Source organism: Molothrus ater, chromosome 2 (assembly GCF_012460135.2).
Source record: "Molothrus ater isolate BHLD 08-10-18 breed brown headed cowbird chromosome 2, BPBGC_Mater_1.1, whole genome shotgun sequence".
In the NCBI taxonomy this organism is placed as follows: domain Eukaryota; kingdom Metazoa; phylum Chordata; class Aves; order Passeriformes; family Icteridae; genus Molothrus; species Molothrus ater.
In genome coordinates, this window is record NC_050479.2 from 4,671,476 (window position 1) to 4,696,607 (window position 25,132).

General features: G+C 45.2%; 1 protein-coding gene across 1 annotated transcript; it reads right to left on the reverse strand.

Annotated features, from left to right (window-relative positions):
• Nucleotides 1–588: 588 nt before the first annotated feature.
• On the reverse strand, nucleotides 589–23,179 carry TMPRSS2 (transmembrane serine protease 2). Its single transcript, XM_054513989.1, has 15 exons — nucleotides 23,088–23,179; nucleotides 16,549–16,705; nucleotides 15,310–15,380; nucleotides 14,291–14,489; nucleotides 13,308–13,391; nucleotides 11,623–11,742; nucleotides 10,191–10,320; nucleotides 9,610–9,717; nucleotides 8,759–8,802; nucleotides 7,445–7,619; nucleotides 5,008–5,183; nucleotides 3,941–4,036; nucleotides 3,202–3,344; nucleotides 2,321–2,473; nucleotides 589–2,141 (listed from the first exon to the last, which is right to left on the reverse strand). Exons 3-15 carry the CDS (start codon nucleotides 15,322–15,324, stop codon nucleotides 2,130–2,132), a joined length of 1,455 nt encoding a protein of 484 aa, XP_054369964.1. The 5' UTR covers nucleotides 15,325–15,380; nucleotides 16,549–16,705; nucleotides 23,088–23,179; the 3' UTR covers nucleotides 589–2,129.
• Between the last annotated feature and the right edge of the window lie 1,953 nt (nucleotides 23,180–25,132).

Genomic DNA, 25,132 nt, shown 5'->3' on the forward strand with positions numbered 1-25,132 from the left:
ACAAATGAGGTAGTTCATCTCGTCCTGCAGAAACGCAGCTTTGTGTTTCCTTGTACAAAACATCCCATCCCTGTGTGTGTGTGTGTGTGTGTGTGTGTGTGTGTGTGTGCAGCTCCAGGTGCAGCACAGCCTGCCTGGACTCCTTTGCCCTTCCACAGCAGGGAGAGGTCAAAAGTCACCTTCAATGTGCTCAGCCAGGGACCTCAGCACTGAGACTGCTCCTGCTGCAGCTCTGGGGCATCCCTGTCCAGGGCATCCCTGTCCGGGGCATCCCTGTCCAGAGCATCCCTGTCCAGGGCATCCCTGTCCGGGGCATCCCTGCCTGGAGCATCCCTGTCCAGAGCATCCCTGCCCTGGGACATCCCTGCCCTGGGACATCCCTGCCTGGGACATCCCTGCCTGGGACATCCCTATCCAGGGCATCCCTGCCTGGGACATCCCTGTCCAGGGCATCCCTGCCTGGAGCATCCCTGCCCTGGGACATCCCTGCCCTGGGACATCCCTGCCTGGGACATCCCTGCCTGGGACATCCCTATCCAGGGCATCCCTATCCAGGGCATCCCTGTCCAGGGCATCCCTTCCTGGAGCATCCCTGCCCTGGGGCATCCCTGTCCAGGGCATCCCTGCCTGAAGCATCCCTGCCTGGGACATCCCTATCCAGGGCATCCCTGTCCAGGGCATCCCTGCCCAGGGCATCCCTGCCTAGGACATCCCTGCCTGGAGCATCCCTGTCCAGAGCATCCCTGCCTGGGACATCCCTGCCTGGGACATCCCTGCCTGGGACATCCCTGCCTGGGACATCCCTGCCTGGGACATCCCTGCCTGGGACATCCCTATCCAGGGCATCTCTGTCCGGGGCATCCCTTCCTGGAGCATCCCTGTCCAGGGCATCCCTGTCCAGAGCATCCCTGCTTGGGACATCCCTCTCCAAATCCCACATCCACAACTCTCCCATTTTGGGTTCAGAGCAGCTTAAGGCACATTTTTGTAAGGTCTGAGGCAGCCAGACTGCACCAGTCTGACTTTGACTGACGGCTGTGTTGAGATCCTGAGGATTTTTAACTACCTGAATAGACAGTGAATTTTTTTTATTTTATTTTCTGTGCCTGTACTGTAGTGCATGAAAAATTCCCTTCATACATATGCCTCACCCTCTACTCTCCTGAGGCCCCACCTGGAATCCTGCATCCAGCTCTGGGATCCCAGCATGGACCTGCCTGGAGCAAGTCCAGAGGAGGCCACAAAGATGTTCCAAGACCTGGAGCACCTCTGCTGTGGAGACAGGCCGAGAGAGCTGGGGTTGCTCAGCCTCTAGAAGGCTCTGGAGAGATCTCACCACCTTTTCCAGTCCCTAATGAGCCTACAAGAGAGCTGGAGAGGGACTTCGGACAAAGACATGGAGTGAGAGGACAATGGCTAGTGACATCAGACTGAAAGAGGGCACATTTACATTAGATTTTAGGAAGAAATTCTTCCCTGTGAGGGTGGTGAGGCACTGGAACAGGTTGCCCAGGGAAGCTGAGGATGGTCCAGCCCTGGAAGTGTTTAATGCCAGTTTGGATGGGGCTCTGAGCAACCTGAGATAGTGGAAAGTGTTCCTGCCCATGGCAGCGGGGTTGGAAGTGGATGATCCTTAAGGTCTCTTCCAACCCTAACCATTTTGTAATTCTATACTAAAAAAACATTAATTTCTTTTAAAATTGCCAACCAGCAGCTCGGAGATTCAACATTCACATTACTTAACATTTAATTTAAAAAACTACTAAACCAACTGTCTCAGCATCCTGCTACGAAAATCTGAAATTAAATTCTGATTGAAATTGTCATTATAAGCCTGATCATCAAGTGAAAGTTACTCAACAAAAGAGAGACATTTCAGCAAGCAGTTGACAGAATGACTCTGCCAGGCACCCCAAGGAGAAGAAAGGTGCTCATTGTGATAATCCTTCACTGATTAAGATCTGTCACTGTAGCCAGCACAGAACCAAGTGTGCAATCCTTCATGTTACTTTTAAAAAGAAAAATCAAAGAGGAAAAATAAAATCAACCACAAAGTGAATAAATATCCCAGCCCCCATGGCTTCATTCATTCTTGTCCTCAGGAACATCGAGTAGCAATGAGAGTGTTGTCATCTGTTTGCCTGTTTAAAAGACAAAACAAAACAGAAAACAAAGTTTCAGGTTCTGTCTTAACAATCACTTGGATGCTTCCCAACAAAACAGCTTAGTTACCATGTAAATCACTTTTTTTTTTTTTAAGTAGAACCACGTTTCAGGATGTGGGGCTTTAAAATTTATGAAAAAACTCTGAATATTTTACCTGCATATTTTTATAAATCCAGTCTGTAAACACAGTCATATTCCCATACACTCCAGGTTTGTTGGGAGTGGCACAGCCAGTGCCCCAGCTGGTGTCCCCAACCAGCCACCACACAGAGTGGTGGTGAGTCACCAGAGGACCTCCACTGTCACCCTGCAGGGGACACAAACACCTTGTTAGTGACACAGCCACCAGGAAAAACACGACCCATTTCACTCCAGGAACACAGCTTTAGTTTCAATATAAACCTACCTGCCATTTAGGGACTCACTAAAACAAATATGGTGGCAATTTTGGTGTTAAATGATGTCTGCTTCCTATAGGGATGAAAATAATTTGCCCAGAGCCCTCTAAGTAAGATTGGCATTACTGGCTTTATTGTTCACAGCCACAACACTGTGATTAATAATAGAATAATGATAATAATGCTGTAGTTATGAAGAGCATTTGATCACTTTCAAGTACCAGGTAACAAACCATCCTTGAAGCATTAAAAAGGAGCCTCACCCCCCTTGGGAATTTAGTGAGAACTCAGCACTGGCAGCCATTCAGATGATAAAACAAAAGCTCTCCTCTTTAAAGGGATGCACCACCAAAAGAACCAGAAGCCCAAGTGGATGTAATGCAAATTTTTAATTTTGGGGGAGAATGGGATTTATTTGTAATAGAGAAATAGAAAGATAGACAGACAGATAGAAAGGATAGATAGAAAGGATAGATAGATAGATAGATAGATAGATAGATAGATAGATAGATAGATAGATAGATAGACAGACAGATAGATAGATAGATAGATAAAAAAACCTACTAGCAAGGCCACAAAAATTATCAGATCATTACATCTTTTATACAATTATTAGCTATTAATTAGGAATAGTTACCTGACAGGAATCAATTCCCCCTGCTAGGTCTCCAGCACAGATCATTGTAGGCAGAATCATGCCATTGTAGATATAAACAGAATTACACCTGGAACGTTCTATGAGGGGCACCGCAACGTAATTCAAGTTATTTGATGTTTTACCTGGAGTTGGAATAGGCACAAACATACAAAGACAAAACCAGAATCAGCATCACATTACTTTGCTGTTACAAAAAACCCCAGCAGCCAAGATGAAATAAACTTCCTAGAAGCAGTAAGATGGAAGTTTAAGAAGTCTACAAGAGGTCAAGAGGTCCTCCCCCAGCACCTTTCTTATACCAAAAAAAACCCTTTCCTCCCTTTCCTTCTTCCAGTCTTGCAAATTTATTTGCATTATTCTCTTTCAGCCTGAGGTGGTGGAAAGAAGCAGCTCCTGCCCTTTCCCACATCCACAGGACATGCATGCTTGGCACACAGCAACCCTTCCTGCAGGAGAGGTGGCCCTGCCAGCAGAGGCACAGAATTATCTCCTGGATGGGTATTTATGGCCCCAAAGCACTGATCTGAGGGTCCCTTTGCAGTCTGCTGAATGCAAAACTTGCTTTGAGACAGAATATGGGGGGCTGTAAAATGGGTGAAAAAAATAGTGTATGAACAGATGTAATTCAAACTGCCCCATCAGCCCATGCAACAATATTCTTAGGATGAAGAAGACTAGTTTATGTGAAAGATCAAAATATTCCAAAGGCACTTTTTACCTCCTTGGTATTCTGCTCCCCACCCTGATATCCAGCACTGCTGGTTAGGCTGGAACATCATTCCTGGATTGGGCAGACAAACTGGCCTCACAGTTTCTGCAAAACAAACAGAAAACAGATGCTCAGACAGAATTCAAAATAAATTTAAATGGCCACCACTTACACACCATGCATTCCCTCTGTACTTTGCATTCCTCGCAGGCAGACAATGCAGGAAGCAGAAGAAAGTTTACCAGCTGCCCTTTCCCTGAGGGATACCTGATCTCCACCTCAAATCTCAACTTCACCTCAAATCTACCCCATCTCCACCTCAAAGTGAGGGACAAGCAGTTACTGGTTCTACCTTAATTCGTCAGGTTAAATAGAACAATTAACACCAGCTCTTCTGAGCAGTAGAAGACGAAGAAGAAATTCTGAAAACCTCTACAGGTTCTGCATTCTCTTTGCAAAAATCTGCTGAAAATAATCACAAGACAAGCAGGATTCAGTACTGATATATACAAGAAGTGTGCAGCACAAAAACCTGGAGACCAGGCAATGTCCCTGCTCTCAGCAGCAGAAAATCCCTTTCAGATTATTCCTGGTAGCTTTAAATGATGCACTGAAACACAAAGGGCCTGTACACAAAAAGCACTTCAAGTTTAAATAGTGGCTTGTTCTCTATTTTGTACTGATTGCTTACAAACAACCTACATCTGCTTTTATGAAAGGACCTTCTTGTAATGTTGAATTCTGAAGGGTTTTTTGACCATCATTTGACCTGACTTGAGTTGGGATTTAATCAGCACTGCACCTGTAGCTGCACATAAAGCAGTGGCTAAACTGAAGCACCATAGAGCATTCAGAGGTAAAAATATATTATTGAGATGAGCCCAAAGCCCCTATCCATGTCATAGATTTAAATAAATCCTGCTGAGGAAATCAGAGGCTGTGCCCTCTGCCTCTAGGATCATTTTGTGTACTTCCAATAAGTGTCTACAAGGATTGCTTGATGAAATTCAGAAGTTGTAAAAGGTGTGCTCACTGCCACTGGATTTTTCCCTTATTAAGAGGAGCAGAATACCCACCAGTAAAACTCAGTGGTGTTTCCAGCTTCATGAGGGCAACATCATTGTCTTTAGAGTCTGTGTCATAATCTGGGTGGGAAATTATCAGTTGCACTTTGTATCCACTTCTGAAGAGCATCTCATCCTGATTGAGAATCCCAGCATAAACCCTCCAGCTGTGTGGGTCAGACAGTCGCCTACAGAACAAAGAAAAGGTCCCAAGGTTTTATTCTGTGGTGACAAGACAGAGATCAGGACCTTCAGAAAAACTGTCTTCATGTAGTCAAATGTTTGTGTGACCAAAAATGCGCATGCATTTGACTACCATTTCTGAAGAATAAGACAAAACAAATTGCCAGACATGTAACTTGAGGAAAGCTTGGCTCTAGTTTCAAAAATATATTAAATAAAATCTTTGCAGTGGGTCCAGTATCACTGTCCATCCCCTTAATCACTCAGCACAACAAATTAAGTCTGAGACTGCAACACTGAAGCCTTTTGATTTCCATGACTGAGGGATCAGGCAGGTATTTCTGAAGTCTCACATGTCACCGGTATCAGCAGAAGCCAGAATTAGTAAAAACATGATCTAGTGAAAGAATTTCACTATCTTGAAAACACCACCAGAGGTTTTTTTTAGGCTGGTTTTGGGTTTTGGTGGGTTTTTTTTTAATGTTAAGCATGCTATTTAAGCAGCTTCTTGTGCTCCAGCACAGTTTACAAAAGCTTAATAGAAAACTTGCCACAAGTGTTAAAACTCCCTCCATGAGAAGTGCCAAGGCAGTTGTGCCTGAAAGTCACCCCACCTCCAAAAAAAGACCCAGACCAGGCTGAAAACCAGGTTTGTGCCAGCTGCAGCTTGGTTGCCATTCCCAAAGCTTTTGCACACTGCAGAGCTCCAATCCAGACAGCAAAGGAGGGATAAGATCTCCAGGTAGAAATCAACACTTGCATTCCTTTCTCAAGGTTAAGGACAAATATTCTTCCTTGCCTTAGCCTCAAATGTGATCCAGCCAACCAACCATTAAAAATGTTTTTGTTTTGTGGGTTTTCCCTCCAACAGAAGCAGCCACCTTTTAAACAAATTTTTCCCCTTTCTGACGGTACCACAGAACCCTCAACTCTATTTTATAGGTTAAAAATGTACAAAGCACCAGCTATTTTTCTTGTTGATGGCTACATAAAGTGCTCCTTGGATAGATATAAATCTGTATTTAATACTGACTTGGACTTTACTACCCTGTGGCAAAAAGATACGAAGAAATAAATGGCACAGGCACCTTTAAATTGATCATATCTACAGCAGCGTGATATTTGAGAATTTGGAGGGGGGGAGTTCCCTTTGGGTTTTCTCACAGTGTAATTCAACATCTTCATGGAAACATTGTACTAGCTGGCATTAAATTTTGTGCCTTGAGTTTACATCTCGAATTGGGTGGGTATTTGTGCTCAACATCACCCATTTCATTTTGCAAATAAGACAAAATATAAAATAAGGCTTCCTGTAGAAAGCAGACAGATGAGCTGCAGCCAGCCTCCTCCAGAACCAATCTTCCCTTAATACTTCAAATTTACAACACAGACAAAACACTGCACCGAGCACCTGCATGCCAGGTGGGGGGAGAAATTCAGTTTTAAGGGAGAAAGTGGGGAGAATTGAATAAATTCATGCATTTCAGCTTGAAGAAAGGCAAACAGGGTGAAGTTTAATAAATCCAAGTGCTGAGTCCTGCATTTTGGCCACAGCAACCACCTGCAACGCTGTGGACTGGGGAGAGTGTGGCTGGAGAAAGGGACCTGGGGGTGCTGGACAGATGGATGACCATGAGCCAGCCGTGTGTCCTGGTGGCCAAGAAGGCCAATGGCTCCTGGCCTGGATCAGGAATGGAGTGGCCAGCAGGAGCAGGGAGGTCATTCTGTCCCTGCACTGCTAAGGGCACACCTGGAGTGCTGTGCCCAGCTCTGGCCCCTCAGTTTGGGAAGGACCTGGGGACACTGAGCACATCCAGAGGGGCCAAGGAGGCTGGAGAGGGGCTGGGAACACAAACCCTGTGAGGAACCCCTGAGGGAGCTGGGGGTGCTCAGCCTGGAGCAAAGGAGACTCAGGGCTGCCCTCCTCACTCTGCACAGCTCCTGAAAGGGGCCTGGGCTCAGCTGGCCCTGGGCTCTTTCTCCAGCAGCACTGACACACCCAGAGCACACAGCCTCGAGCTGCACCAAGGGAAATCCAGGCTGGAGAGCAGGGAAAAGGTTTTTCCAGCAAGGGTGAGAAAGTTCTGGAATGGCTGCCCGGGGAGGTGGTGGAGTCCCCATGCCTGGGTGTGTTTAACAAAGCCTGGATGTGGCACTGGGTGCCAGGGTTCAGTTGAGGGGTTGGGGCTGGGCTGGACTCGATGGTCTTGAAGGTCTCTTCCAACCCAGGGATTCTGGGAATTCTGTGAAACAGAGAGGGACTCACCCTTCCACACAGTGTGCTGCTGTCACAAGCCAGTGTGGGGTGATGATGGAGCCCCCGCAGACGTGGGTGCCCTGCACGTGCAGGCTGACCTGCCACGGCCACTGCCCCAGCACGGCCCCGCTGCCCCCCACGATCCTGTTCATGATGCTGACGCTCTTGCTGGACAGGCCACACTCTGAAAGGTCAGGCACACACAGAAGTTCATCAAAGAGGGGGCTGGGAGGGGGATTCTGCACCCCAGGCTCCCCTGGCAGAGGGGTGCACACACCATGTTGGGCACACCACAGCTCAAACCCCTGCCCTGGCACCAAATCCCAGGTCTGCCATTGCCCAGACCCCCATTAAATTGCAAACCCCCCCTGGCAGCTGCTGCCCTTGGCTCACCATAAACTCTTCCCACCTTTCAGGAGTCTCTGGCCATTCTGACACTGGGGTTTGTTTTTGGGGTTTTTTTGTTCGGTTGATTGATTTGGTTTTTTGGGTTTTTTTTTTTGTTTTGGGGGTGGTTTTTTTGTTGTTTTTTGGGTTTGGGTTTTTTTGGGTTTGTTTTTTTTTTTTGTTTTTTTTTTGTTTTGGTTTTGGGGTTTTTTGGTTTTTTTTTTTTGTTTGTTTGGTTGGTTTTTTTTTGTTTTGGGGGGGTTTTTTGTTGTTTTTTGGGGTGGTTTTTTTTGGTTTTTTGGTTTGGTTTGGTTTTGGGGTTTTTTGTGGTTTTTTTTGGTTTTGGGGTTTTTTTTTGTTTTTTTGGTTTGGTTTGGTTTTGGGGTTTTTTTGTGTTTTTTTTTGGTTTTGGGGGTTTTTTGTTGTTGTTGTTTTTTGGGTTTTTTTTTTTGGTTTTGGGGTTTTTGTTGTTGTTGTGGGTTTTTTGTTTTCTGGGGTTTCTTTTGTTTTTTTGTTGTTGTTGTTGTTGATTTTTGGGGGGTTTTTTGTTTGTTGCTGTGCAACAAAGCAGCCAACAGCCAGGAGACTCCTCAGGACAGGAATCACCATCAAAAATGCATTGCTCACCCAGTTGCTGAATCTTGGAGAGCAAATGTGCCACAGACATCCCAACACAGTGCTGGGGGACAGATATGGAGCTCCACCACAAGTCATTTAAAGGAACCAGTGGCAGCAAAGACAAAAGCAACTGGGGATGCACTGCATTCCTTGGCTCCTCTCTCCCACCCTGCTCCTAAAACTGCATGATTTGGGGACCAGAGGTAAATCATTTGCCCATGCAAAAGCAGCAATAAATGCCTCAGTTCCAAAAGGACTTGCCAGCCAGAGCATTTCAAAGCATGAGGAAGCAGAAGTTTGCAAAAGCTGGGGAGTTACCTATGCAGCGCAGAGAAACCACATTTCCTGAGGCACAGGAACCACTGCAGGAGAAATAAAAACACCAAACAGCATCTTAGGCACTCAGTGAAGGAAATGGTGAGCCAAGTCCACCCTCCAGCTGCTTTCTGCCCTTTCCAGCTACATGCCCTGCCTTCAGCCTCATCTTCCTGCAGAGGGTTCCCTCCTCTCTTCACCATCTGGCCTCCACCATGCCTTGCATTCACCAAAACTGTCCTGTGGGACACTGCAGGCATGAGCACAAAAGGTTTTAAAGCCTATTGAAAAGCAAGATAAAGAGAGAAAGTGGAGCCGATTTAGGAAGCCGTGGCAGAACAACTAAACAAGGGAGCTGCAGGGAGTTTGCAGGCACAGCACCCTACAGGTTTTGACACTGGACACTTCAGAGTGGTTTAATGATAATAAAAATGATGCTTTCCACAGTGAGGATCCATTTCTGCATGCTGTGTGTTCATGTGACTGCAAAAAAGGCTGTGCCAGCTGCTGTGAATGTGTGGCAGCTTGTAGCTCCTGTCACCATGCACAAACTCCTGCTGCTGGTCAGAGAGCCTTAGAAAAACACCTTTGACCTGGCAGCCTTCTAGACAGCACAGAGGATGGGACATTTTTTTCTTTTAGAAGAGGACAGGGAGGATGGAAAAATGACAGCTGTGTTTTTAAAAAGAGGGAAAAGCCGTTGCTGCAATCAGATTAAAGTCAAAGTCTCTTTCCCTCCAGCAACCCCCACTGGAAGATGTGCTTGCATTGTGCTGCAGGCAGAAGCTGCACCTCTTCCAGTATCTGGAGAGAGCCTGGATGAAAGGAGAGAGGCTTTTATTAACCAAAGATACCTGCTGTACAGCTTTTTGTACAAGTCTATATTCCCAGCACTTGTGTTCAGCTTCATGTAGCTCTTAAAGCTGACGTCAGGTACCCCACGACTGTAGAAATACGTATCCCTAAAAAACAGAAAGTCCACCATGAAACCCAGCAGTGCTTTCAGTTTTCAAACAGGTGATAACAATGAGCTGTGCCAAGCCAGAGCTTCTGACACGACAGCAGAAATCTTTATTTTTGGTTATTATATTTATTTTTGTGAACGTGGAACCCTGGTGGTGCAGCCCAGCCACAGTCACTGGGTTAAAATATTTCTATCATTTATTTATATCATTTGTATAAAATTATATAAATATAATATATATATATTTAAACTAAATATATCTTATAAATATTATATATTTTATATATAGTATTAATATAATTTATATAATATTTTTACCTGATATGTATACACCTCATGTAACCGGGCAAGATGAAGAGATGCCTTTGCCAGTACATTTTTCACAGCAAAGTCTCAGCCACATTAAAAATGGCAAGAGGGACATTTTAACCTTTCTTTTTCTGAGCAGAGGCTGACAGAGGTTGCACTTACACACTGTAGCCCATGTCTTTGCATGCAATCTTCCCATAATCATCATTCCAGTCATCATGGCAAACAGGATACCAGGATTTGCTGACAGGTGAATAAACTTCCAGGATAAAATTTGGTCCAAAAAGTCTAACTGCCAGAAAAGGAAGAAAGGGAAAAAGAAAAAAAAAAAAGGAAACTAAGAACACCACATGCTATTATTACTGCTCTCTCTGCTTGGAAGTAGTTACCCATAATATCCACTTCATGTATGAACTGATGTTAATTTAATGCTCCCTTCTACTCAAATTCTGAGTAAACAGCCAGTAGACAGAAATATGGAAATGACTTACTTCTTTTCATGTAAGGCAATTTATAAGAACTACCAGTTTTAAAAAGCAAAGGTACAAGATAGGATTCATCCTTTCATTTCAGCTTTTATGCTAAAATTTCTCTGTTATATTCTACCACTGAGAAAGATTGCGATAATGAAATTTTTTGATATTTTCTCTATGCAGCCATATATTTCTTAATATATTACATACTGTGCATAAATAAAATATAGTCTATTGAAAAATATATTATCTTATTAATATCTTTATTATTAAGAGATTTTATTATCTCTTAATACACCAAATTTCTTCAGAGAAGTGCTTTGTAAAGCAAGGATGTAACCAGGAGCAATTAGCTCTGACATTCCGCGTCCCATTATGTATTTGCTTGCACAAGAATTTAATAAAGAATAGTTCAAGCAAAAGAACAGATTGAAACAGGCTTCTCCAAGAGGCCATTATTCAACCAAATGGAGTGGAACAGCTGCCAGCAAACGCCAACCCTGCAGGAGAATGTGCTGAATAAAAGTTTGCAGAGGGAATTTAAAGCACAGCTGGCATTTCCAGCGTGGCACTGGCACGACGCAAGATGCCAGACCTCTGGAATGGACAAATCAAGATTCCCACCTTCTACCTTCAGCTCTAAAGCTTCCCTTGGCATCTTTTCAGTTCAAAGCATTGATTAGTCCAGGCTTTCTTACACAAATGAGTTAGTTGAAGAACTAAGAAGAGAACAAGGAATACAAAATACATGGAAAAAGCTAAGCCTGACTGAAGGTTTGTTATCACCTGAAGTTTACTGAGAAGTCACCACTGACTGTTCCATCCAGAGACAATGCTAGATCCAGTTTTGCACAAACCCCGCTCAAATTAAAAACTGAGATTTAAAAAACTGACTCAAAGTCAAGGCAGCTCAAACCCCTGAGCATTTTATTCAGTTTTTCAATCGGGCTGGGAACAAACTGAATATCTATACATAACACACATCCCAAACCACTTTAAAGGCAGACCTTGGGCTAAAACAGCCTTGTTGCAGCTTAGGCAAGCTCTGTACAGGGCAATGCTCCCCCAGGCTCCTGCAGTTGATGCAGAGTTTCCCCCAGCCCTTGGCTGCTGTCACTCACCACAGCGGGTCTCGTCCTCCCCATTGGGGCAGTCGCTCACTCCATCGCACCACTGGGAGGGGGACATGCACACCCCTGAGGAGCCACACTCAATCAGGGAGCTGAGACAGTGGTTCTCTACTGCAGGGAGACAGAAACACAGCCACGAGGCTGCACATGGTCACCATGCTATTTTATGAACAATCCCTTCGCCAGGATTATTCTCCTGAGAAGCCTCCGAAAAGAAATGTAAACAATGATTATCTCATTGCTTGGAATGTGGCTTGGAGGTCGCTTACCCACAGGTGCATCTTTGATCGGTTGCATGTGAATTGTTTTTTAATTAATGACCAATCCCAGTCCAGCTGTGTTGGGACTCTGTCTGTCACGGGTTTTTATTATTCATTCCTTTCTAGCTTTCTGATGTCTCCTTTCTCTTTCTTTAGTATAGTTTTAGTATATGATATAATATAATAATGTAGTAAATCAGCCTTCTAAGAACTTGGAGTCGATTGTCATCTCTCACCTCGTCCTGGGACCCACAACACCACAACAATTGGTGACCACCCACATCAGCCCAGCTCTCAGAGTTTCCCTCTTTGATGGAGCAAAACGTTGGAAGCAGCTCCTAAACCCAGAGGTGGGAGGGACCCAGCCTGCCCCAGCAGAGATGGATTGCTCTGTCCTTGGCACAGATCAAATCTCTGATGTAGCTGGTTGGGTTTTGGCCACTGGACTCCCCTGAATAATCAGGCACCGTTAAGTTGTCAGCAAGGAGTCAGCTTTGCACTGGCAAAGTGTTAACACGTAGAAAAGGAGGAGGAGAGTGTCTCAATTATGTACTTTTGATCTCATTTAAAACACGATTACACTCACCCTGCTTAATTCAAAATGAGTCAAAAAACCGCTTCCAAGAACACAAAGTGTCATCCTACTAGTTCTAAATGAACTCCCTTAAAGTCATAGAATAGTTTGGAAGGGGTCTTTAAACAACATTTTAGTCCAACCCAATGCAGTGAGCAGGGACACCTTCCACTGGATCTCTCCTTCTCTTCTCCTGAGCAGAATGGAAAGGAGAGGTTCCTAAAACTACCAGATTTCTAGTTTCCTGCTTTTTTAGCAAAGCAGCTTTCATTGAAAGGGAAATTATGACAGCACAAGGCAAACTTCACCTGAGCTGAACAGAATTGGTCCAGCCCTGCTTCAGAGCTCAGCCACCCCAGCTGGGGATGATTTCCAAAGCAAACATCCATGGTACAACTTAGAGTGCTGAGACAGGCTGGGCTCATGCAATGTTTACATAAAAGCCCCACAGAGACAAATAAATGGATATAAACGACTTCTGCTCCAAGAGAGATCCCATTTTAGCAAAGCAAAACACATCTTGACCATTTCCACTCCTGCAGTCAAGGTTTGCACATTTATTGCAATCCCCTCCCTTCATCTGAAATTAAGTGAAGCTCAAATTTGGAAAGTAACAGCAGCATTAAAAAGAATGAAGTAAAAAAAAAAACTACTCAACCCACAGACAAAACTGAGCCATTAAGAAGCAACATTAGTTCATGTCTTAGGAGAAAAGGAACAAAGACTCTTCTGTCCTTAATTCAGAATAAAGCATAAAATGAGAATGGATGCATCTAACTTGAAAAGTTTAAGACCTCTTTTCTTTAAAAGAAATTAAAAAGAAGGAAAACAAAATAACTTACCAAAATACCAGATGAAGAAAGCAGCAATTGCACAACAAATGACTATTAATATAGATAATATAATTATTATGGTTTTCCTTAGACCTGAAGTGAAAGCAGGGAGGAGAGAAATTAGGTTCACAAATAAAGTTATTTCCACCCATCAGTAATTTCCACCCACCAGCACTATTTATTTGACATTAAATCAGTCATTTTTAGCCAGACTTCCCCATTCCACCATTCTTCCTTCCAAAGACCCAGCTTCACCAGCACCCCAGCCAGCTGTCACTTCTTCATGACAGGAAGAAAAGCATGAAGGACGTGGGTCCTTCAATGCACAGCTTGGAAGGGAAAGTCCCTTTCCTTTGTTATCTTACTTCAACAGATCTCAGGTCCAAAACTGTGGGGGTACCAGTTGTGGGTTTCTCTGGGTCTGGATTGAAGGCACTTGAGATGGTGTTTCATGTTCAGACTCAGGTGTTTATTATTTCTTATCAGTAAAACAGTCTCACTACTGTGAGTTGGGCAGCTTTTCATTAGAAGGCACAAAATGGCCAACAATCTCTTGGTACAAGGTCTTTTAAGACTGAACTATCCAATGAAGAACTGACACCTGGATTATTTTCCCTTTTACCCCAATAAATGATCCTAAAGCGCTGCAATGGGGACTTTTCTGCCCAATTACAAAATGCCACCCAAACCCATGGAGAAGAAGGAAGAAGAAGCATGAAGAAGAAACCCAGGACAACACCCTGTGCCCTCCATCTTGCTTCCATCCACAACACACTAAAAACCCCAAAACCTCAATTTCTCTACACTACTCTCTATAATCTATTTCACACTTTTGTGGATTCCTGGTCTATCTTGAAGCCTGGGAAACTTTCTCCATGGATGAGGGTCAAAGTCAGTGCTCCCCTGGGGGTCAGGGCACCCCAGAGCAGACAGAGGAATATTCCCTGTGGGTTTTCACACAAAACCAGGAGAAACCCCCCCCCAAAACTTACTGGCTGCACAGGTTCTCCTGGGTGGGGGTGCTGCTGGCCTGCTGGACTGGTGGGTGGCAACCCTTGGGATGTAGCTTGGCACGGAGGGCGGGTTTGTGGAGAAGAGCTGTGGGTAGGGGTGAGCACCTGCTGCCGGCCTGGCAGCGTAGGGGGGCTCTGGCTGGAAGCCCCTGTTCTCGTAGTATGGCGGTGGTGGACCCTGAGGGGTGGCGTGGGGAGGGAGGGAGGGAACAGCAGAGAGTGAGAAACGAGGACAAAAACCTCCCAGTCCCACTCTGTAAAATACACCCCCCGCACACAGAGCACTTACTGGGGACTCCAGTGAACACAGACAGAGAGGTTCACAGAACATGCCCAAAACCTCACGGTTTGAATAGTAAAAATAACACAGAGTGAGGCTGGGAATCCTCTGGCAAGATCAGTTTCCTGATCTTGCTTTCCATAGCAGCCCAGCCTAAGAAGGACTCTTGAGCCCAGCCCTCCCAAGCTGTTTGCACTAATGCTTGCCCTGGGATGTCTGACAGGGTAGAAATAAACAGCAGGGACAGCTGTGGGCTGCACCACCACAGAAAGAAATGCTGACAAGTAACAGCCTTTGTCCAGGTCCAGGATAAATGCTTACTGCCCCATTTCATGCTGTGACAGCACCAGGTACACCTAAGCTATTTCTGACACACTCTGCCCTCCCACAGGAATATTTATCCTGCAAGAGCTTTAAGAACTAGTTAGAAGCCTATCCCACCAAAACTAGCTTAAATAAATCAAATACACATGCTCAAAAGCATAAATCTCCCCTAAAAGTATCTGAGCACTTGAAATGTTGGTTAATTCAAAGCTGTTACACCTGCCTCACAGCATCTTTTGCCCTTTTTGCCAAAAAGGAAACACAACAAATAGTCCATGCTTTAAAAGACTTGTTAATCAGGACATCACTCAATGGGCTGTCACGTGTAAAGAAATAAAACCAAATTAAAAGAAAAAAATCAGAGAGGAATATTGTGAATATTTTGTTCACTTACTAGAGTAGAGGTCATTTTTCCTTTGTCAACAGTACAGAAACAATTCAAGTGTTGGGGAGTAAAGTGTGAACCTATACAAACAAACAAAAAAGAAAACAATCACAACTGGAGGCTTTGTCCAGCTTTCTTGTCAGTTTTCCCTTTGGAAAAAGGCCAGATTTGCAGAGAGGGAGAAATAAAACAAATAAAAAAACACCAAAACTCCCAACCAAGCGGAAGTATTTGAAGAGAGGGTACAAACCAAGGTGCAGCATGAAATCAGATCTCAGCAGCCTCTCAATACAAGCCTGAGGATTATACAGTGGCAACCATTCATAAGCACGAGGGCAGCACAAACTGAGAAGGTCAAGTCAGTGCTCACCCTGGCTGGCAGAACCAGAGTCAGAGAATCTCCTGGCAGGGACCCACACGGTGTCAGTGCCATGGCCAGGCCCTCTCTCAACACTTACTCAAGTGTCTCTCTGAGGTTTATGACACAGAAACCAGCACAGCATCAGCAAATACAAATTCAACCAGTTCGTGGTACTTGCAGCCCCCACAAGGCCACGTTTTTCTCACTCTTACGTGGTCTAAAGAGTTGTTTTCTTGGCTGTGTGTTGTAGCCACTGAACCAAAAACAGGCAGAGAAGCACTGCAGGGGAACTGTGCCACAGCAATACTGAAAGTTTTGCAAACAGGGTAAAAGAGAGGTTCTGCACTGAATGTTTCAAGCATCCAGCAGTTTATTTTAAAGTTAAACGTTAACGTTGGGCAAAACCACTGATTGCCACAGACACAAGAAATACAGAAATGTTTGCTGGTGCAGATCTAAAATAGGCAGTTATACACCTCCACAAGAAATCATTCTAATAAATGCTGCTGTCTACTGAGTCCTCTCATGTTGCTCTACAAGAAAAAAAACCCTAGAAAGTGCCTCAGTCCTGCACTGAGAAATACATTTCTCTACCTTGCAGAGCAAAACCCTGCACATTGCAGCTGTGTAAAAACACAAAATAACTCAGCCCAAAGTAATAGGTTATTTTTTAGAACCTCTGTCAAGGCATCATCTCACCCAAAACTGAACTGCAAATGTCACTGAAGCAGGTTTCAGCAGCTGCTCAGCCCCTCAAGCATGCCAATTCTTTGTGACACTTCAGGAAGGCTGATGCTGGCATTTGCTTATCATTGCTAGCAAACATGTAAATAATGCACCACTGCACTTATTTGTGTGGCAGACAGGTGAGCCTTACTCATACTTACTGAAAGTCCATCAGACTGGTGACTAAGGCTCCAGGACTTCTGCTTTGCTTTATGTCCCATCCATCCTTGCCCAGCTCTTCACAGCAGTGGGGAAGTGCAGCTCTGCCCAGAATTGGAGACAAATAAATCACAGGAGGGTAATTCTGTTCCTTGTTCTCTGAAAAGGAGAAGGAATAAAAGGGTTAGGAAGTTTAGTGATACCAGAGAGAAGTGGTGATCCTGAGGGAAGCCAACAGCTACTAAAAAAAATCCCCAATACTTTTTTTCTATTACCATTTGAAAGGCTGTGCAAATTTACAGGGAAGAGTGTTCCCCACTCTTTTTTGGGAGTTTCTGGGAGTGGTTTTGGTTTGGTTTATTGTTTTCAAATGAACTCAGGAAAAAATCTCTCTCTTGCTTAGCTGGTTTTCCACCATCACTCCCAATTCAGTTCTTGTTAATCTATTTCCTATCCAGTTTCTGATTAATAACACTTTACCTGTTATAAAATACAGGAACTCATAGGTTCCTGTATTTTATGGTATTATATATATATTTATATTATATTATATTAATATATATTATATTAATATATATTGTATTGTATTATATTATATTGTATTATATTGTATTGTATTGCATTATATTTACATATTTGCCAGTGTTTTAAAACTACAGGAAACCAAAATCACTGAACTGCTGTTACCTTTGCAAATGTTTCAGGCAAAAATCAATCTGTGGCATCCAATAATGACATAATCTGGTTTTCCTAAGCACACATCACTCCCACACTTCAAAATGTTTTACAAACACATCAAGGGAACTGCAACAGCTTCTCTGATAAGGAAGATGGGTCATGGAGAAGCAAAATGACCATCAAACACTCCCCAACAACTAGAGAGCTACAAGGGAGTGGTCTGCCTTATCTCAGTCCAATACTTTGGCCCCTAACTCACCTCACACACCAGACAAATTTAAATAGACCATTTAAAAGTGTCCTAAACCCACTCTGACGGTGCAGAAGAGTTCAGTGGGAATGTACAGCTCTCCTTCCCTCTCACTGCCCTCATTCCTCCTGAGGTCTGCTGAGCTGTTATAGCACTTTACTGGGTGCAATTGAAAAAATAAACTTCAGGAGTCCTTTAAAGAGAGTTGGAGATCCCAGGCAAGGGAACTGGGATGGAGTTCCCCAACCAGAGCAGGCTTCAAGGTGTCACAGGGTACCAGAGCTTTGAGGGTTGGCTTGCTAACACCTTCTAGCTCTGGAAAAAGTGCACCCAAATAATGAAAGGGACCCATCAGTCCTGCCCCTAAATTTCAAAAACTCCAGTATGGATGGAGCAGAACCAGCATTTACACCTCCAGCAACACAGAAGGTCCCAAACTAAGTGGGTTTTTCTTTCATAACTCAAAGTACAGGAAAAAAGCCACTGTTTCTGATGACAGAAGTGACAAAGAGTAAAAAGCCACCACTGACACAGTTCACTGATGAATAAAGCAAAATATGTTGCCTCAGCTGGCAGCTGCTATTTGAAGTAGCCAAGATTTTTATATATGCCTTAGGAGTGTTAATTTCATGTTATCTTAATCGTGGGTCATTAAGATTAAAGGAATGCATCACTATTCCAGTAAATTTGTCAAAAATGAAACCAAAAAAGGAACACAGCCAAACAACAATACAAAAAAATAAAAATATTAGATTAATTCAAAACAAATTCAATCCAATCGCTTTTTGCATTTTTTATGTTTTTCTACAGATTTCTGCAAATCAGGTCTTTAAGCAAAAGTTGCAGCACAGTTGGTCTGTACTTCATTTGACAAGACCCTATTTAATCAAAAATGGACTTTCCAGACTCTCTCAGCCCTCCAGAGGCTTGTCCTCCTCCCTGCCACAGTGACAGTCCCTCTGTGCCATGGAGAGTTGTGCTGCTCAGCTGCACATGGTCCTCACCACCACGTGCTCCTAAACCCCTCACCGAATTTTGGTGAATTTTGGGCAAAAATGAGACCCTGATTTTGCCTCATTACAGCAGCATCAGCTGATGGCCCCCTCACACCTCCTGTGTCCTTTGCTAGCCAGGAGCCAACATCCCAAAAAGGCAAGAGACAGAATCAAAGGCAAAGAAACCCCAAAGGTCTAAGCAGGATTTTGTAATGACACCAGACCTGCTGCCTTTTACCCCGGCTCTCCATGCAAGGAATAACTTCCTCAGCACACACCAAGCCATAATTGTTTATTGGTTTCCAAAGCTTTTACACAGAGATCCCCATAGGCTGTTTCCATGCCCAAGTCAATAGGATGGAATAAGTACCTCCAGATATCCTAATTCAGCACTGTGAATTCAACTGGCCAAAGAAGGCAGAGTTATACTGGCAACAGCTTGCTTCCTGCATTTACAGATTTACATATTGCTCCAATAGGTGTTTCAGGTTATTTCCTGAAGCAGAAACAGCATCAGCTGTTTGCTGAGCCCTGTGATGGTTATCAACAACTGAAAAAGAAACCCCCGAACAAAAAAAAACCAAACTAGCTCCTCACAGTTAGACCTACATAAAAGCAGCCACATGTAAACAGAGATGTAAGAGGACAGAACAGTCAAAACCCAAATGAAAGGAGTCAAATTCATCATCTAAAAGGGGGAAGCATAAAAGCATCCAAACTTTCTACATGAACTTAACACACTGCAGCCTATCAAAAAAATTCCCTGTACCAAGCAAACCAACAGGAATCACTGAGATAGCAAAGGAGTAATTTCAGTGCAAAGCTCAAGCTTAAAGAGGGGCAAGCCAACACATTATGGCATTGATGATGCTAGAAAGGAAATATTATTTATCTTTTTTTTTTTAATTTCCAACCAGTTTATGACCACCTAGAAGTTTCAGCAACATAACCATGAACACAACATAACCATGGTGTGGAGGAAAGGTTAGTGGGGCAGTAAAAAAAAAAAAAAAAATTAAAAAGAGGGAAAACAAACAAAGAGGTGATTCCAGATTCATTTTCATGAACTTTTCACAGAGCAATTTCACAGGACAGTTCCTGCCTTGTCACCTGGACAAGAGGAAAGAAACATGATGAAGATTGCTGTTTAACAGTCAGTACTAAAAATTACAATGAGTTGCACATGAAGTATAGAAAGGTTTAAAAAAATCCAGTTATGAATGAAGAAGTAAAGGAGATAAGATTTTTTTATCCCATTTCATTAACAAGATTTCCTAGACATTTCTTCAGAGAGAGAACTATGAATTTCTTCAGGAAATGGCACTGAGTATTTTTATTGTGATGATTTTTAAAAAGTGATTTTAATTTACTCCATTTATCCTTTGGCAGGGATCAAAGACAAATCGACTGAACATCTCAAAGTCATCAAAATCAGGGTCCTACAGTGTCCTGGCCTTTCAACAAACCTTCTCAACAGAGGTGAGCTCTATTCAGCATGCCTGTGCAGTAACATCACAAGTATTTCAGAGAACTCTGTGAGACTATGCAAATATTTACCTGAAAGGTTGCCACAAATAAAACCTCCTCCTTCTCACAGTTCCTAAGAAATAGTTTTGAAGCTATTCTAGATTAGCTCCTCAAAAGCCATTCTAATGTAGAACTACTTATCAAGAGGTGTTAAAAACAGTGCCTCTTGATAAGCACTATCAGCAGCGGCTCACTGAAGTCCACAGCAATGTTCCCCCAGCCAGGAAACCAAAACTAACTCTACCTCCACGTGCAAAAGAAAAGGAGGCATTAAAAATCTCTGAGGGTAGCAGTCACATTTTGAAAAGTTATAGGCTGGCATACTCACACTACAAATAATTTTCTTGTTATTATTATTACTATTATTGTCATCTGTCTGCAAACAGACATTGATTTCAAACTCAGTGTGCCACAAGTACATCATGTGCTTTGTAAGAGCAGTGGGGTGAGGAGGGAGGCTGAAAGGCTCTTTTCTTTTTTCTCATTTCACTGAGTGGATGGTGAGTGGCACAAAACCAGCCATTTCTGAACCAGAAAGGACCAAGAGCCCAGAAAAACCAGAGGGTCTGGCATGGTAGGAGATGGACCCATTGCTCAGGCAGCAATTGCAAACCACAGCACACAAAACCAGATCACAGGAGGAGCTGAGGATGCAGCAACAGCCAGCTTGGCCTTGGATTCTTACTTCCCCTACATGACATCCCAGGTTCTGCCCTTGCCCTCCTTCCAAGGCATAAGCAAATAACTTTCTGGCAGAAGCATGTTTGCTAATCATTTTCGTATTTGACTATTACCCTCTGGCTAAATTCAAGTGTCTGTCTACGTCACTGAAAGTCACTGGCAAGGAAATAAACGTCTCAGGAGCACTTCTTCACTATATTTGAGCTGCAAATAATGTGATGTGAATAAGGCAGCACTAGGTACCCACACTGCAGGAAAATAAAACCCAGCAATGTTAACAAACCAGATTTATTTAGATCCCTGTCCAGCTCAGTGATTTTTAACCCGTGACCTACAGGTCCTGAGGACCTGCAAACCACTTCTAAGAGGTCTACGGCAGACAAGAGTGAAAAGCAAATCTTGCTGGCAGGGGGTTTGAATTCACTCCACGGGGAGGCTCCTGTGGCCAGAAAGGGTTTCAGGATGCACACATCAAAGCCTGGGGGAAGGAGTGCTGCACAGGCACCGGAGCCACCACCGTGGCACTGGAGCTGCTCAGTGAGGACCAGCCCTGGACTGGCACAGGAGGAAAAGACCATATCTCCAGGACTGGCAACTCCAAGGCAAATATTTTGACCAGCATCCCACAATAATGTGTTGCTTTGTTTTTCCATCAACATCCAGGAACGTAGTTCCAACTTATTTCCAATTTCACGCTGGGCTACTGTGATAGATTTGCTCTAGGCTAACTGTCCCATGAGCCAGAATAAATTTTAACAGTTTAAGAATGAAAGGAAGAAAGACAAAAAGGCACATGAGGTCCTACTTTGACATCAACATTTATCTTTGCCCACCTGTCTTTTGGCTTTACATCTACACCTCTAGGTAAAAGCCACATTTTCCCAGTTCACTGATCTATGCCACACACAACATCCACCTCTTTCCCCACCTAATATTTACCTAGATGATGCAAATAATCCAAGCTGCTTCCTTGGGCTCTTTCTATAGCACTGGAGACATTAGTGTCACCTAACTCAGGACAAACAGGGCCACTTAGGACAAAGGGACAATGCTCCCTTAAATTCACAGACACCCACCCACCCAGGAAGCTGAGGTTGAGTTTCAAGGTCCAGGTAAGCAATGAACACAAAGCCACCTGCGAGGAGGTGTGGACTAAATTCACCTCAGCATGCAAAGCTTTGGCGCAGAAGTTGCAACGGTACAGCTCTTCTAAAAGTTACTTTCCCAAAATCACTTGATTTTGTGCCAACTTTGACCCCAAATTAGCGCTTTTGCTGAAACCCAATGCATCAATACGCACTGAAGAGGCCCCAGAGCTAAATACTGCTCTGGTTTACTCTCTCTGCAACCTTGAAGAGGTTGCCCAATCTTTTACCCTTCATCGCCAGGGCAAGAGATGGACAAGCTGCACCTGGAGCGGTGCGGGGTGCGCCGGCTCTGGCTGAGCCCCTCCGCGCCTTCCCCGCTGCGGCTCCTCGGACCGCGCTCCCAGCGCCCCCACTGCGCCCACCCAGCTCCTGCCTTCCTCCCTCCGTGTTCCTGCGGCTCCCGGCTTCCCCATCCACCTCCTCCGTGTTCCTTTGGCTCCCGGCTTCCCCATCCACCTCCTCTGTGTTCCTGCGGCTCCCGGCTCTCCCGGCTTCTCCATCCCACTCCTCCCTGCTCCTTTGGCTCCCGGTTATCCCAGCTATCCCCATCCATCCACCTCCTCCGTGCGTCTTTAGTTCCAGGCTATCCCGGCTTCTCCATCCCCTTCCAGCTCCTTTGGCTCCCGGCTATCCCAACTCTCTCGGCTTCCCCATCCACCACCTCCGTGTGTCTTTGGCTCCTGGATTATCCCGGCTATCCTGCCTTCCCCATCCAGCTCCTCCCTGCTCCTTTGGCTCCCGGCTTCCCCATCCACCTCCTCCGTGTGTCTTTGGCTCCCAGTTTTTCCGGCTATCCTGGCTTCCCCTTCCACCTCCTCCCTGCTCCTTTGGCTCCCTGCTATCCCAGCTATCCCCATCCACCTCCTCCCCGCTCCTTTGGCTCCTGGTTATCCGGGCTATCCTGGCTTCCCCATCCACCTCCTCCCTGCTCCTTTGCTCCCGGCTTCCCTTACACGCCGGCCCGCGGGAGAGCGCGACTTTATCGCTCTGCATCTCGCCCTGGAGACACCGGCTGGGGACAGGGGACACCGGGGACAGCAGGGGGGCACGGGGAGAGCCGCCTCTCGCTTTTCACTCCTCCGGCGCCTCCTACCCCGCAGGACGGCGGTTCCCAGACACCGCCGCGCTCCCTCCTCATCTCCCCCCTAAGAGCACAGCGAAGTTTCTCAGCTAAAAACCAAACCCAGCACGGCGCAGCTCGCAGCGGCCGGGACGGCGATTCCCTCCCAGGCGCTTCCCGAGGCGGGGAGAGCGGCGCTTACCTGGGGGAAGCTGCGGGAGCGGCCGGGCTCGGCAGGGGCTGGGAGGCGGCGGAGGGAGCCGGGAGCGGGCGGTGCAGCCGGGGAGGAGTCTCACGGTGCGGGGCAGGGGCAGGGCAGGTGCCCGCAGGTGGATGCGCCGCCCGCCCGGCCCCTTCCTCCCGCGGCGGGCGGGACCCGGCGCTGCCCGCGCCCGCCCCGGGGCCACCGCAGCCCGGCGGGCCCGCAGGGACACTGGCTGCCCTTCCCTTCCCTTCCCTTCCCTTCCCTTCCCTTCCCTTCCCTTCCCTTCCCTTCCCTTCCCTTCCCCATACCCCCAGCGCTCATCCTCCTCCTCCCCCGAAGGGGGAAGCGGTGTCTGAGCCCCCTCCCCGTGTAAGACCCCCGGGTTTGGCTTTCGCTGCTCCAGCCCAGCGTGCTGGGGCTGTGCCCTGTTTGTTGAACTCGTCCCTGTTGGCCTCCGTTTCAGGGTGTTGCAGGAAAATACGGAGTCACAGCACTTCCCTGAACAGGGCAGGTCAGTACCTGATAAAGATTGCTCGTAAAACACCGGCCGGGGTAAATGACTTCCGTTTTCTTTGGACTTTTTTAGGGTCATTTAATAACGGGGCACTCTGGGGAATTACTGCCATCTCAATGGTCGCGGTGCTCACAACTTGTGGTGCCACCTGTAAGGCAGACCTACGGCGAGGGAGGGTTTTTCTCTGCCAAAGCTGAGCTCCACATCCGAAAAAAACAAATTAAAAAATGAAATCCACTCACATCCCAAAACTTCAGAGTAGTACTGGAAAAGTAAGTTCTCAAGAGAAGAAATTCCACTCAGTGCTAATAACAGCTGTGATTTAGCTGCAATATTGCTGCATGCTATGTTTAACATCTCTGTAGGGGGACTGCAGATAAGGCAAAGTACACAAGTTTGGCATGCAAATGTCTGGGCTTTGTTTATATTTCCAAATGCATATCAAGGAATTCTATCAATCGTATCTTCAGTATTTTTCCAGCTCCATGTGTTTGTTCAGAGAGAACTATGAATCTGCAGACCCCTAGGTACAAAAACAGCAGGAATATTGTCTAAAACATCTTTAAACTTTAGCTTAGGTTTTTAAGTTGAACCATTTTGGGTGCAAAATGCTCCTGAGCTCCCAAACGGAATCAGCGAGATTCAGTCATTTTCCAGTATGGATTCAGTTGCAGCAATTTGATCTCAAATTTCACCTGAAGCAAAAGGTAAAATCATCCCAGATACAACCAAAACACTGCAGTGTCACCTTCTGTGGTTCTCTAACATGCCCACCTGTGTGGCACGTCCTTGTCTTTAATTTATAGCAAGGTCTTCAGACCTTAGAGATGTTTTAGGTTTGAAGCAGGGTGCCTGGTCCTAAGATTTCCCTGTTAAGTTTCCTTACCTAAATGGAGGGAAATAGCCCCACAAATTGTTACTTGGCATCACGAAAAAATTCCCTCAAGATCTGTTCAGTTCTACTAGAGAAGCTGCACACTTATTTTCTTTGGAAATTCATGTGGTTTTTTTCTTTGAAAGTCGTTTGGAGCTTATGTACTCCTGTACTGATGGTGTCTCGTTTCTCTCTCAAGACATAACCTAATAACTTAGAATTCCAAACTGTATTTCCTTTGAGTTTAGAACATCCTGGATCTCAGTTTGTATTTGCCCAAGTGTCTTGCACTATGGCTACGCATAAGGAGAGAGATTTAAAATATATATATTCTGGTCCTGCCAGTCTGAATGAAGCCACTTTGTAGGTATGACATCAATTCAGGTGACACAAGAGGAACTGGGCAGAGGGACACGGCAGGAGGTAAAAAACACTCTGTGCTGCTCTGCCAGGGGAGTTTAAAGCCTTTAGGAGGCTAGGAAACAACACCAGAGCAGCTTCAAATGAATGGAACTCTGCTTGGTTCCAGCCTTGAAGGCCTGGGCGCTCGCCAGCAGCCCGCTGATTATCCCTGTTAACACCTTTTCTCCTCGGAGAGAGCTGAGCTGCTCAGGGCACAGACATTCCCACCCTCTTTCCCCCAGTTATCCCCTC

Coding starts and splice junctions, on each gene's coding strand:
- TMPRSS2 (XM_054513989.1), bottom strand. Junction 13,392..14,290: donor CAGGAGAACCTGTGCAGCCA/GTAAGTTTTGGG, acceptor CTTTCACTTCAG/GTCTAAGGAAAACCATAATA. Junction 3,345..3,940: donor GGGAGCAGAATACCAAGGAG/GTAAAAAGTGCC, acceptor TTCCAACTCCAG/GTAAAACATCAAATAACTTG.